Raw genomic sequence first — 13,692 nt, 5'->3', positions numbered from 1 at the left:
CAAAAAAAGTTAACCCCTTCACTGCCAGTGTCATTTTTATAGTAACAGTGCATATATATAGCACTGATTACTGCAGTAATGTCACTGGTAACCCCAAAAGTGTCAAATGTCAGTCAAGGGTCCGATCTGTCCGCCGCAATGTCGCAGTCCCGCAAAAAAAAAAAAAAAAATCGCAGATCGCCGCCATTACACGTTAACAAAAAAAAAAAAACAACAAAAATGACAGAAATCTTTCCCTTAGTAAACGCAATAACTTTTGCGCAAACCAATCAAAATACGCTTTTTGCGATTTTTTTTAACCAAACATAGGTAGCAGAAAACAAATTGGCCTAAAATGTTAAAAAATTTTGATTTTTACATTTTTTTTGGGGGGAATTTCATATAAAAAAAATGTGAAAAATATTATTTTTGCAAAATTGTCGCTCTTTTTTTTTGTTTATAGCGCAAAAAGTATTAAAAAAAAAAAAAAAAAAAAAAAAAAAAAAAAAAAAAAAAAAATCGCACAGGTAATCAAATACCGCCAAAAGAAAGCTCTGTTTGTGGGAAAAAAAGGGCGTCAAATTTGTTTGGGTACAGCATCGCATGACTGCGCAATTGTCAGTTAAAGTCACGCAGTGCCGAATTGCAAAATAGGGCCTGGTCAGGAAGGGGGTAAAATCTTCCGGGGCTTAAGTGGTTAAAAATCTCCATAGGCGACACTTTAAAGTTTTTGGTTACCAGTTTAGAGTTACAGAGGAGGTCGGGGGATGGAATTTTTGCTCTCACTCCAGCGATCGCGGCGATACCTCACATGTGGTGCGAACGCCGCTTACATATGCGTTCGCCACTTGGATGGATGGGGGAGGGGGAGGGGGGGGGTGTTACGTTTTTTTTTCCCTCACTGTAATATTATAATTCATATTGCAGTTAAGAAAAAAAAAATAAATACATTTCCAGGGATAAACCAATCAGACGGATGAGAAATAAAACAGCCAGAAAGACAACCAATCACTTCTCAGATTTATTTCATATACAAAAAAAGACAAAATCAGCAACAATAGAGGAGAATATTTGGGGGCGGAGTCTGAGTCTTCTGTATTCATTCAAAGCCCCTGGGAAAAAAAAAAAAAAAAAGAAGAGATGAGAAGAGTGCAGGAAGTGACATCATCAAAGTCACCCTATCACCTGACCATTAATATGGAGCTACCCCCCCCTCCTCCATGTAATATGGAGTTACCCCCCCTCCCCAGCCATTGATATGGAGTTAGCCCCCCCTCCTCCATGGCCATTGATATGGAGTTAGCCCCCCCGGCCATTGACATGGAGTTAGCCCCTCCCCCTCCATGGCCATTGACATGGAGTTAGCCCCCCCTCCTCCATGGCCATTGATATGGAGTGAGCCCCCCCCCCTCCTCCATGGCCATTGATATGGAGTGAGCCCCCCCTCCTCCATGGCCAGTAATATGGAGTTGCGCGCGCCCCCCCCCAGCCATTAATATGGAGTTCCCCCCCCCTCAGCCATTAATTTGGAGTTGCCCCGCCCCCCATGTATGGCCATTAATATAGAGTTGCCCCCCCCATGGCCATTAATATAGAGTTGCCCCCCCCCATGTATGGCCATTAATCTAGAGTTGCCCCCCCCCCCCCCCCATGGCCATTAATCTAGAGTTGCCCCCCCCATGGCCATTAATATAGAGTTGCCCCCCCATGGCCATTAATATAGAGTTGCCCCCCCCCATGGCCATTAATATAGAGTTGCCCCCCCCATGGCCATTAATATAGAGTTGCCCCCCCATGGCCATTAATATAGAGTTGCCCCCCCCCATGGCCATTAATATAGAGTTGCCCCCCCCCCATGGCCATTAATATAGAGTTGCCCCCCCCCCATGGCCATTAATATAGAGTTGCCCCCCCCCCATGGCCATTAATATAGAGTTGCCCCCCCCCCATGGCCATTAATATAGAGTTGCCCCCCCCCATGGCCATTAATATAGAGTTGCCCCCCCCCCCCCCATGGCCATTAATATAGAGTTGCCCCCCCCCCATGGCCATTAATATAGAGTTGCCCCCCCCCCATGGCCATTAATGTATAGTTGCGCCCCCCCCGAAGGCCATTAATATATAGTTGCGCCCCCCCCCCCCGAAGGCAATTAATATGGAGTTGCCACACGCCCCCCCCCCATTAATATGGAGTTGTGCCCCCCAAGCCAACAAGGTTGGAAGAGAACAATTGCCCCCAACACATCTTTGTATGATGCAGCTTTACCAGAACCCTTCACTGGGAACACCAAACTCCATCTTGGGGGTAATTTATGTCTTTCCTGTGATGTCACCCTGGTGCCCGGTCATGTGACCAGTGCTGAACCTGACCTCCGCTGAAGCCGGTGACGGCCCATGCTGGGGGAACCGGTAAGGAAACCCCCAACTGGGGGGATGGGTTCAGCGGCTCTTGCAGGTTTTTATTGGTAGTTATGTCCTCACTTCCTGTCCTGCTGACATTCTTGTATAGGGTGTCACACAGACAGGAAGTGAGATGGAAATCTCCCTAGCGGGGACACCGGAAGGTTCTATTCCTCTGTCTGGAGGGCCCCTTACTTGACGAGGTGAGCGATATCCCAGTTGGTCTCGGAGGACAGCGGCCCCTCGATCTCCACTCCGCTGGCGGTGACGGTGGCAATTTCATACTGCGGGAGGAAAGGGGAGGAGATGTTAGAACTGGGCGGAGTCACAGGGTCACATGACCTTCGGGACCAGACGAGGACTTACTCTGTTATAGGATCGGGCGTCTCTGTAGTACAGAACCTTCATACAACGTTCGATCAGCCGCCGCGCCTCTTCCCGCGTCAGGTTGGGTTTGTTGTCAACGGCGTCTCTCATCAGCGGCTGCGGGCAGGAAAGAAAAAATAAATAAAGGCTCCTCCCACTTTGTGTAGCCGCTCCCCTCTCACTCTGGAAAGCACGACGTATTTTACAGGTTCCAACCCTCATCCTGACTCCACCCCCAACTCTGATCCCCATATAAAGGAGGGGCTGAGAGGTCGCAGTTCAACACACAAATCATGTGTAAGGGGCCACCCTGATGGCAATGCCTCACTTAAGGGGGAGGGGCCACCCTGACGGCGACGCCTCACTTAAGGGGGAGGGGCCACCCTGACGGCGACGCCTCACTTAAGGGGGAGGGGCCACCTTGACGGCGACGCCTCACTTAAGGGGGAGGGGCCACCCTGACGGCGAAGCCTAACTTAAGGGGGAGGGGCCACCCTGACGGCGACGCCTCACTTAAGGGGGGGGCCACCCTGATGGCGACGCCTCACTTAAGGGGGGGGGGCCACCCTGATGGCGACGCCTCACTTAAGGGGGGCCACCCTGATGGCGACGCCTCACTTAAGGGGGGGGCCACCCTGATGGCGACGCCTCACTTAAGGGGGGGGGGCCACCCTGATGGCGACGCCTCACTTAAGGGGGGGGGCCACCCTGATGGTGACGCCTCACTTAACCACTTAAGCCCCGGAGGATTTGGCTGCTAAAGGACCAGGGGTTTTTTTGCGATTTTTTACTGCGTGACTTTAACGGACAATTGCGCGGTCTTGCGACGCTGTACCTAAACGAATTTGACGTCCTTTTTTTCCCACAAACAGAGCTTTCTTTTGGTGGTATTTGATCACCTGTGCGATTTTTTGATCACGCGCTATAAACAAAAAAAGAGCGTAAATTTTGCAAAAATAACAATATTTTTCACATTTTTTTATATGAAATTCCCCCAAAAAAAAAGTAAAAATCAAAATTTTTTAACATTTTTCGGCCAATTTGTTTTATGCTACCTATGTTTGGTAAAAAAAATCGCAAAAAGCGTATTTTGATTGGTTTGCGCAAAAGTTATCGCGTTTACTAACAAAGAGAAAGATTTTTGTCATTTTTGGTGTTTTTTTTTTTAACGCGTAATGGCGGCGATCTGCGATTTTTTTTTCGGTACTGCGACATTGCGGCGGACAGATCGGACCCTTGACTGACATTTTTGACACTTTTGGGGTTACCAGTGACATTACTGCAGTAATCAGTGCTATACATATGCACTGTTACTGCAAAAATGACACTGGCAGGGAAGGGGTTAACTTTATTGGGAAGGGAGGGGTTAAGTGTGTCCTAGGGGCGTGCTTTCTACTGTGTAGGGACATTCCTATTGGTGTAAAAGCAAAGATCAACCGTTCTACATAGTAGAACGGTCAGATCTTTACTTTTACACAGGGAGAACTGACAGGCAGCTTGTTTACACAAGCTGCTCTGTCTTTCTCCCTTCACAGCAGCGATCGTAGTGTGGCCGGCGGACATCGAGTCCGCCGGTCACACGCACTGACTTGCCTGTGAACGAGCCGCGGCGGGCGCGCGCCTCGGCGGGCGCGCGCCCGCTCGCTATAGGCTCGCAAGTCAGTGACAGGCGAGTGACGTACCGATACGTCACTCTGCCTGGCCGGGGCTGACCGCCGCAGTATATAGTCGTGCGGCGGTCGGCAACCGGTTAAGGGGGGGGCCACCCTGATGGCGACGCCTCACTTAAGGGGGGGTCACCCTGATAACGACGCCTCACTTAAGGGGGGGTCACCCTGATAACGACGCCTCACTTAAGGGGGGGCCACCCTGATGGAAACGCCTCACTTAAGGGGGGGCCACCCTGATGGCGACGCCTCACTTAAGGGGGGGGGGCCACCCTGATGGCGACGCCTCACTTAAGGGGGGCCACCCTGACGGCGACGCCTCACTTAAGGGGGGGGCCACCCTGATGGCGACGCCTCACTTAAGGGGGGGGGGGCCACCCTGATGGCGACGCCTCACTTAAGGGGGGCCACCCTGATGGCGACGCCTCACTTAAGGGGGGGGCCACCCTGATGGCGACGCCTCACTTAAGGGGGGGGGCCACCCTGATGGCGACGCCTCACTTAAGGGGGGGGGCCACCCTGATGGTGACGCCTCACTTAAGGGGGGGGCCACCCTGATGGCGACGCCTCACTTAAGGGGGGGTCACCCTGATAACGACGCCTCACTTAAGGGGGGGTCACCCTGATAACGACGCCTCACTTAAGGGGGGGCCACCCTGATGGAAATGCCTCACTTAAGGGGGGGCCACCCTGATTGTGACGCCTCACACACACGAATGTGTAAGGGGCCAACAGGATGGGGACACCCGGGGCCAAGGGGGCATTCTGCCTTTGCTGGGGGTCGATTATTCTTTGGCAGACATGAGTCTTCTCTCAAACATTCGTCAGACCTCGGCTGGAAGAACTTTTTACTGCTGGGACCTCCTAGAATCCCCGGAACCTCTGTGGTGCTGCACTCACCTGTGCCAGGTAAGCTCCAAAGCCGGTGGCTATTGTCGGTGCCTCGTAGGCCACGCCCAGTTTGTCTACATAGCCCAGGAAGCTGCAAGAGAAGGTGGGGGTGTCACTCAGTGTAAGGAGAGCATACAGTGTGCAGAGGGGGAGGGGTGGGGGCGGAGCTTTAAATTGTTAGCAGCAGGAAACTCCTTTAATTCTCCAATCATTTAATATATATATATATATATATATATATACACAGCGGTCACATTATTAGGTACAGCTGCTTGTTAGCTGTGCTGATTGGCTCCTGATCATTAATAGTGGGAGGGGTCAGTGATGGGGCGGTCTCACAGATAATGTAGATTTATTGTTTTATCTCAGATGCAGGTGGGAGGGGCTTATAAATCTTTATACTGTTCATTAATTTGAGGTGTAAATATATCTGCATGTGGTGGCAGCCAATCGTATGCAGCCTCTGCTTCCTGGTGATTTACATGCCCCGCCCCCTCTCGATGCTCATTGGTCTCCTCAGACTGTTTATTCTGTAATGATTTTCTCTCAGCAGTTTACGGTTCCAGCTGGCCGCACTTCTTCTACAGACATTGGGGATCTCCCCGTCTTCCTCTCATATACAGCGAAGGAAATATGGAACAGCAAGGAAGAGTGACTTCCAGGTAAAGAATCCAGGGGCGGGGGATGGGGGGGGGGGCGGAGACTCACCTCTCCTCATTGTAGAATCCGGCCAGCACCACCGTGTTCCATAGGGGGTTCATCTTACTGCGGCGGTTGTACATGACGCGGGTCAGCCACGAGTGGAGGGCTTTGGGGCTGTAGTTGTGTCCGTCCCCAACCAGCTCTTCATCAATCCTGAGGGGGGAGGAGACATCATTAATTGGATGTGGACTGTCACATATGGGGGGGGGGCCCTTGGGCCATTACATGGGGGGGGGGGGGGCTTAGACTGTCACATAGAGGGTCAGGGGGAGGGGCTTAGACTGTCACATGGAGGGGTCCTTAGAATGTTAAATGGGGGGCAGGCCTTAGACTGTCACATAGAGGGTCAGGGGGGAGGGCCCTTGGCCTGTCACATGGAGGATCAGGGGGAGAGGCCTTGGGCTGTCACATGGAAGGGAGGGGCATTGGGCTGTCACATAAGAAGGGGGAGGGCCCTTGGGCTGTCACATTGGGGGGGTGGGCTTAGACTGTCACATGATGGGGCCCTTAGAATGTCAAATGGGGGGCGGGCTTAAGACTGTCACATGGAGGGTCAGGGGGAGAGGGCCCTAGGGCCGTCACATGGAGGGGAGGGGCATTTGGCTGTCACATGGGGGAGGGGTTGGTGGGAGTAGTTGAATAGAGGAGTGAATAAAGAGGGAGGAGTTATACTTACACCATCTGCTCTATGACCTGTTTGAGGTGTTGATAGTCGGCGTAATCCCCGGACGCCCCCAGCATGGTGCAGGAATTCACCTTGGGTGGGCTTAGACTGTCACATGATGGGGCCCTTAGAATGTCAAATGGGGGGCGGGTTTAAGACTGTCACATGGAGGGTCAGGGGGAGAGGGCCCTAGGGCCGTCACATGGAGGGGAGGGGCATTGGGCCGTCACATGGAGGGGAGGGGCATTGGGCCGTCACATGGAGGGGAGGGGCATTGGGCCGTCACATGGAGGGGAGGGGCATTGGGCCGTCACATGGAGGGGAGGGGCATTGGGCCGTCACATGGAGGGGAGGGCCCTAGGGCTGTCAGATGGAGGGGAGGGGCATTTGGCTGTCAGATGGAGGGGAGGGGCATTTGGCTGTCACATGGGGGAGGGGCATTTGGCTGTCACATGGAGGGGAGGGGTTGGTAGGAGTAGTTGAATAGAGGAGTGAATAAAGAGGGAGGAGTTATACTTACACCATCTGCTCTATGACCTGTTTGAGGTGTTGGTAGTCGGCGTAATCCCCGGACGCCCCCAGCATGGTGCAGGAATTCACCTTCATAATCCTGGAAATGTTCCGGAACCGGGCCAGAGAGCCATAGGAGCCCAACATGTCCGCCGCAATCATCACCCCTCCATCAAACTTCACCCCCAGCACTGAGGTTCCCGTCACCATGGGGTTCCTGGGGGGAGGGGAGATCACACATCAAGAAGGGTGTATATGGGGATAGAGATATATATACACATATAAAAGAAAGATATAACTGCGCTAAATACTAGATAACACAGCAGCAACTTAAATTGTGACAAGCAAAAATGGGTATAAGTAAGGGCTAAGTTGCGCTAATGGGTACTAAATCCACAGATAAATGTAGGATGAAGCACACTAATGATAGTCCAACATTGGTGACAAGTCCGTATCCAAATGAAAGGCACAGTCCGAAACAAACGATTCCAGTGGCAGATGATTAAACCAACATTCAATTCTCCTTTCCAGAATGCAGAATAGAGTTCACCCAATACTCAAGTCAGATACTGTATACCATTTCTTCACCTGGCTACACATGCTTCAGATGAACCACTTTACAGTGCAAGTCAAAACACCGAATGGAATGCTTTGGATCCTACTGACGCCCTAGAATCTCTCCTGGTGACACCTGTTCTAAGGATTGGCTTCTGGGGAGAGTGGCTCAACCCAACACATTCTGGGAGAATTTGATATTTGGAGGGACCATCAGAGCTATCGGCCCCGGAGACGGGACGACAGACTGTGTGGCCCTCACTTATATACAATCTGGTAAGAGGCAGTGATATCGGGAGAGGTCTCTGTGTGTCACTTTCATTTTTAACCATCACCTTAATTATTGAACATCTGGTGAGGACTTGGGACCTAAGGTTACTGGTTCTTTCCACTATCAGCCATCTGGTGACGGTGTGCACTCCTCTGGGTGACGGAATAGCATTCAACAGTATTACGCTATGGACTGTATATTTTTTCTTTGCATATGATCATCATTTGTGGTTGAGAGGACTAATTGATCACATCGACCGAAGGCTGAGCGTTCAGATCTGACTTGAGTATTGGGTGAACTCTATTCTGCATTCTGGTAAGGAGAACTGAATGTTGGTTTAATCATCTGCCACTGGAATCGTTTGTTTTGGACTGTGCCTTTCATTTGGATACGGACTTGTCACCAATGTTGGACTATCATTAGTGTGCTTCATCCTACATTTATCTGTGGATGTAATACCCATTAACGCAACTTAGCCCTTACATATATATACAACCCCCTCCCCCATCCACACACAGCATCTCAGAAAAAGAGAATTTCAGTCATAAAGAGATTGAAAACATTTCTTTTATTTTCCATGATTCCGGCTTCCCGCATAGAGAGACCTCATTATATATATACCCCTCCCCCACCTATACCCCTCCCCCACCTATACCCCTCCCCCACCTATCTACATATACCCCTCCCCCACCTATACCCCTCCCCCACCTATACCCCTCCCCCACCTATCTACATATACCCCCTCCCCCACCTATACCCCTCCCCCACCTATACCCCCTCCCCCACCTATCTACATATACCCCTCCCCCACCTATACCCCCTCCCCCACCTATCTACATATACCCCTCCCCCACCTATACCCCTCCCCCACCTATACCCCTCCCCCACCTATGCCCCCTCCCCCACCTATCTACATATACCCCTCCCCCACCTATACCCCCTCCCCCACCTATACCCCTCCCCCACCTATCTACATATACCCCTCCCCCACCTATACCCCCTCCCCCACCTATACCCCTCCCCCACCTATCTACATATACCCCTCCCCCACCTATACCCCCTCCCCCACCTATACCCCTCCCCCACCTATCTACATATACCCCTCCCCCACCTATACCCCCTCCCCCACCTATACCCCTCCCCCACCTATCTACATATACCCCTCCCCCACCTATCTACATATACCCCTCCCCCACCTATACCCCTCCCCCCCACCTATCTACATATACCCCTCCCCCCCACCTATACCCCCTCCCCCACCTATACCCCTCCCCCACCTATACCCCTCCCCCCCACCTATCTACATATACCCCTCCCCCCACCTATCTACATATACCCCTCCCCCACCTATCTACATATACCCCTCCCCCACCTATACCCCTCCCCCACCTATCTACATATACCCCTCCCCCACCTGTGTGTGTAATATATATATATATATATTATACACACAGGTGGGGGGAGGAGTATATGTAGATAGGTGGGGGGAGGGGTATATGGAGGTAGGTGGGGGGAGGGGTATATAGAGGTAGGTGGGGGGAGGGGTATATGGAGGTAGGTGGGGGAGGGGTATATGGAGGTAGGTGGGGGGAGGGGTATATGGAGGTAGGTGGGGGGGAGGGTATATAGAGGTAGGTGGGTGGGGGGAGGGGTATATAGAGGTAGGTGGGGGGAGGGGTATATAGAGGTAGGTGGGGGGAGGGGTATATAGAGGTAGGTGGGTGGGGGAGGGGTATATGTATATATGGAGGTGGGGGGAGGGGTATATAGAGGTGGGGGGAGGGGTATATAGAGGTAGGTGGGTGGGGAGGGGTATATGTAGGTAGGTGGGTGGGGGAGGGGTATATGTAGGTGGGGGAGGGGTATATAGAGGTAGGTAGGTGGGGGAGGGGTATATGTATATATGGAGGTGGGGGGAGGGGTATATGTAGGTGGGGGGAGGGGTATATAGAGGTAGGTGGGTGGGGGAGGGGTATATAGAGGTAGGTGGGTGGGGGGAGGGGTATATGTATATATGGAGGTGGGGGGAGGGGTATATGTAGGTGGGGGGAGGGGTATATAGAGGTAGGTAGGTGGGGGAGGGGTATATGTATATATGGAGGTGGGGGGAGGGGTATATGTAGGTGGGGGGAGGGGTATATAGAGGTAGGTGGGTGGGGGGAGGGGTATATAGAGGTAGGTAGGTGGGGGAGGGGTATATGTATATATGGAGGTGGGGGGAGGGGTATATGTAGGTGGGGGGAGGGGTATATAGAGGTAGGTGGGTGGGGGGAGGGGTATATAGAGGTAGGTGGGTGGGGGGAGGGGTATATGTATATATGGAGGTGGGGGGAGGGGTATAGATGGATTAGTGAAGAGAAATGAAAGTGAAAGCTCTCCCCTCCCCCATCCCTTCCTCCCCTCCCCCTCTCCGGGCACTCACAGGGTGTGTCGGTGCGGTCCCATCCCGGGGAAGGAGTGGAGCTCTCCCGGGGCCGGTCCTCCGGGGAACATTCTCATCCCAGCACCGTCCATCATCATCTTTCCGTACAATGACACTGCGAGACCCGACCGGAAACCGGCACTACGTCACTTCCGCCGCCTCACTACTCCTGATTGGTGGAGGGGAACAAAGAGGCGGAGCCTGAGAAAAGCTTCCTCCGCTCCGTATCTTCTGAAGGGTGGAGAGTAATAGAAAGGCGGAACCCGACTACAGCTCCCGCCCATATCCTGGGGGGTGGGGTTTCCTCGCTCCGCCCTCTGCTCTATATCTCGGCATGGCCGCTGAGGGGCAGCACAGAGCTGGAGGAGAGATGACCTCCCAGTCATTGTCCGGGCACCGCCCCCTCCCCCGGGCACCGCCCCCTCTATAAATACTGTATATCCTTTCTTATTCACCCTTCTGTGCGTGTTGGTGTCACCGAGACAGGAAGTGAGGGGAAATCATACAATGGGGACAGCAGAGCCAACAAAGAGGATATTTCCCTTCCCTGCTGAGATTTCCACTCATTTCCGGGTGTGTCACCAATACAGGAAGTGAGAGGAAACGTCATTGTCCTGAAGATGATTCCCCCTAACCCCCCCTACTGGTGTCACCCCCCCCACTAATGTCCCCCAACCCCCCTACTGGTGTCACCCCCCCCACTAATGTCCCCCAACCCCCCTACTGGTGTCACCCCCCCACTAATGTCCCCCAACCCCCCCTACTGGTGTCACCCCCCCACTAATGTCCCCCAACCCCCCCCTACTGGTGTCACCCCCCCCACTAATGTCCCCCAACCCCCCCTACTGGTGTCACCCCCCCACTAATGTCCCCCAACCCCCCCTACTGGTGTCACCCCCCCCACTAATGTCCCCCAACCCCCCCTACTGGTGTCACCCCCCCCACTAATGTCCCCCAACCCCCCTACTGGTGTCACCCCCCCACTAATGTCCCCCAACCCCCTACTGGTGTCACCCCCCCCATAATGTCCCCCAACCCCCCCTACTGGTGTCACCCCCCACTAATGTCCCCCAACCCCCCTACTGGTGTCACCCCCCCCACTAATGTCCCCCAACCCCCCCTACTGGTGTCACCCCCCCCCCACTAATGTCCCCCAACCCCCCCTACTGGTGTCACCCCCCCCCACTAAAGTCCCCCAACCCCCCCTACTGGTGTCACCCCCCCCACTAATGTCCCCCAACCCCCCCTACTGGTGTCACCCCCCCCACTAATGTCCCCCAACCCCCCCTACTGGTGTCACCCCCCCCACTAATGTCCCCCAAACCCCCCCTACTGGTGTCACCCCCCACTAATGTCCCCCAACCCCCCCTACTGGTGTCACCCCCCCACTAATGTCCCCCAACCCCCCCTACTGGTGTCACCCCCCCACTAATGTCCCCCAACCCCCCCCTACTGGTGTCACCCCCCCACTAATGTCCCCCAACCCCCCCTACTGGTGTCACCCCCCCACTAATGTCCCCCAACCCCCCCCTACTGGTGTCACCCCCCCACTAATGTCCCCCAACCCCCCCTACTGGTGTCACCCCCCACTAATGTCCCCCAACCCCCCTACTGGTGTCACCCCCCCACTAATGTCCCCCAACCCCCCCCCCTACTGGTGTCACCCCCCCACTAATGTCCCCCAACTCCTCCCCCTTACTGGTGTCACCCCCCCACTAATGTCCCCCAACTCCTCCCCCTTACTGGTGTCACCCCCCCACTAATGTCCCCCAACTCCTCCCCCTTACTGTGATCCGATACGCCCCCCACTAATGTCCCCCAACTCCTCCCTCCTTACTGGGTCCCCCCCCCCCCCCCCGGGTGCCACCCTCAGCCCCCTTCGATGTCCCCCCCCCTTAACTGGTGTCACCCCCCCCCCCCCTTCTCCTTACCGGTGATAAAATAAAAACTGAACTCCATCCAAAAATATTAGAACATAAAACCAGATTTTCCACCCAGAATACACAGATCCCCCTCCCCCCGCAGTACTCCAATGCTTCCACTAGATGTCCTCAGTACAGACCATGGAACTCAGCACAGGGATGGTGGGAAACCCCTCATAATGGGCACAGGGATGGTGGAAACCCCTCATAATGGGCACAGGGATGGAGGGAACCCCTCATAATGGGCACAGGGATGGAGGGAACTCCTCATAATGGGCACAGGGATGGAGGGAACCCCTCATAATGGGCACAGGGATGGAGGGAACCCCTCATAATGGGCACAGGGATGGAGGGAACTCCTCATAATGGGCACAGGGATGGTGGGAACCCCTCATAATGGGCACAGGGATGGAGGGAACCCCTCATAATGGGCACAGGGATGGAGGGAACTCCTCATAATGGGCACAGGGATGGTGGGAACCCCTCATAATGAACCCCTCATAATGGGCACAGGGATGGTGGGAACCCCTCATAATGAACCCCTCATAATGGGCACAGGGATGGTGGGAACTCCTCATAATGGGCACAGGGATGGTGGGAACCCCTCATACTGGGCACTGGGATGGTGGGAACCCCTCATAATGGGCACAGGGATGGTGGGAACCCCTCATAATGGGCACAGGGATGGAGGGAACCCCTCATAATGGGCACAGGGATGGTGGGAACCCCTCATAATGGGCACAGGGATGGAGGGAACTCCTCATAATGGGCACAGGGATGGAGGGAACTCCTCATAATGGGCACAGGGATGGTGAGAACCCCTCATAATGGGCACAGGGATGGTGGGAACCCCTCATAATGAACCCCTCATAATGGGCACAGGGATGGTGGGAACTCCTCATAATGGGCACAGGGATGGTGGGAACTCCTCATAATGGGCACAGGGATGGTGGGAACCCCTCATAATGGGCACAGGGATGGTGGGAACCCCTCATAATGGGCACAGGGATGGAGGGAACTCCTCATAATGGGCACAGGGATGGAGGGAACCCCTCATAATGGGCACAGGGATGGAGGGAACCCCTCATAATGGGCACAGGGATGGAGGGAACTCCTCATAATGGGCACAGGGATGGTGGGAACCCCTCATAATGGGCACAGGGATGGAGGGAACCCCTCATAATGGGCACAGGGATGGAGGGAACTCCTCATAATGGGCACAGGGATGGTGGGAACCCCTCATAATGAACCCCTCATAATGGGCACAGGGATGGTGGGAACCCCTCATAATGAACCCCTCATAATGGGCACAGGGATGGTGGGAACTCCTCATAATGGGCACA

General features: G+C 53.9%; 1 protein-coding gene across 1 annotated transcript; it reads right to left on the bottom strand.

Moving 5' to 3' along the window:
- Positions 1–987: 987 nt before the first annotated feature.
- On the bottom strand, positions 988–10,586 carry PSMB4 (proteasome 20S subunit beta 4). The gene is made up of 7 exons (XM_082275064.1): positions 10,428–10,586; positions 7,190–7,396; positions 6,012–6,158; positions 5,313–5,394; positions 2,746–2,862; positions 2,575–2,663; positions 988–1,091 (listed from the first exon to the last, which is right to left on the bottom strand). The coding sequence occupies exons 1-7, from the start codon at positions 10,523–10,525 to the stop codon at positions 1,079–1,081; spliced, it is 753 nt and encodes a 250-aa protein (XP_082131190.1). The 5' UTR covers positions 10,526–10,586; the 3' UTR covers positions 988–1,078.
- Positions 10,587–13,692: the final 3,106 nt, after the last annotated feature.

The sequence above is a fragment of the Pelophylax lessonae genome (genome assembly GCF_965119305.1).
Source record: "Pelophylax lessonae genome assembly, chromosome: 13".
NCBI lineage: Eukaryota > Metazoa > Chordata > Amphibia > Anura > Ranidae > Pelophylax > Pelophylax lessonae.
This window is presented reverse-complemented; position numbering and strand designations above follow the sequence as displayed.

Bases quoted from the DNA above. Each gene is read 5' to 3' on its own strand.
- PSMB4 (XM_082275064.1), bottom strand. From the start codon at position 10,525: ATGATGATGGACGGTGCTGGGATGAGAATGTTCCCCGGAGGACCGGCC. The intron at 5,395-6,011 runs GTGAGTCTCCGC...CTTCTCTTGCAG, and splicing joins GGATTCTACAATGAGGAGAG to CTTCCTGGGCTATGTAGACA. The intron at 2,664-2,745 runs GTAAGTCCTCGT...TTCCTCCCGCAG, and splicing joins ACGCCCGATCCTATAACAGA to TATGAAATTGCCACCGTCAC.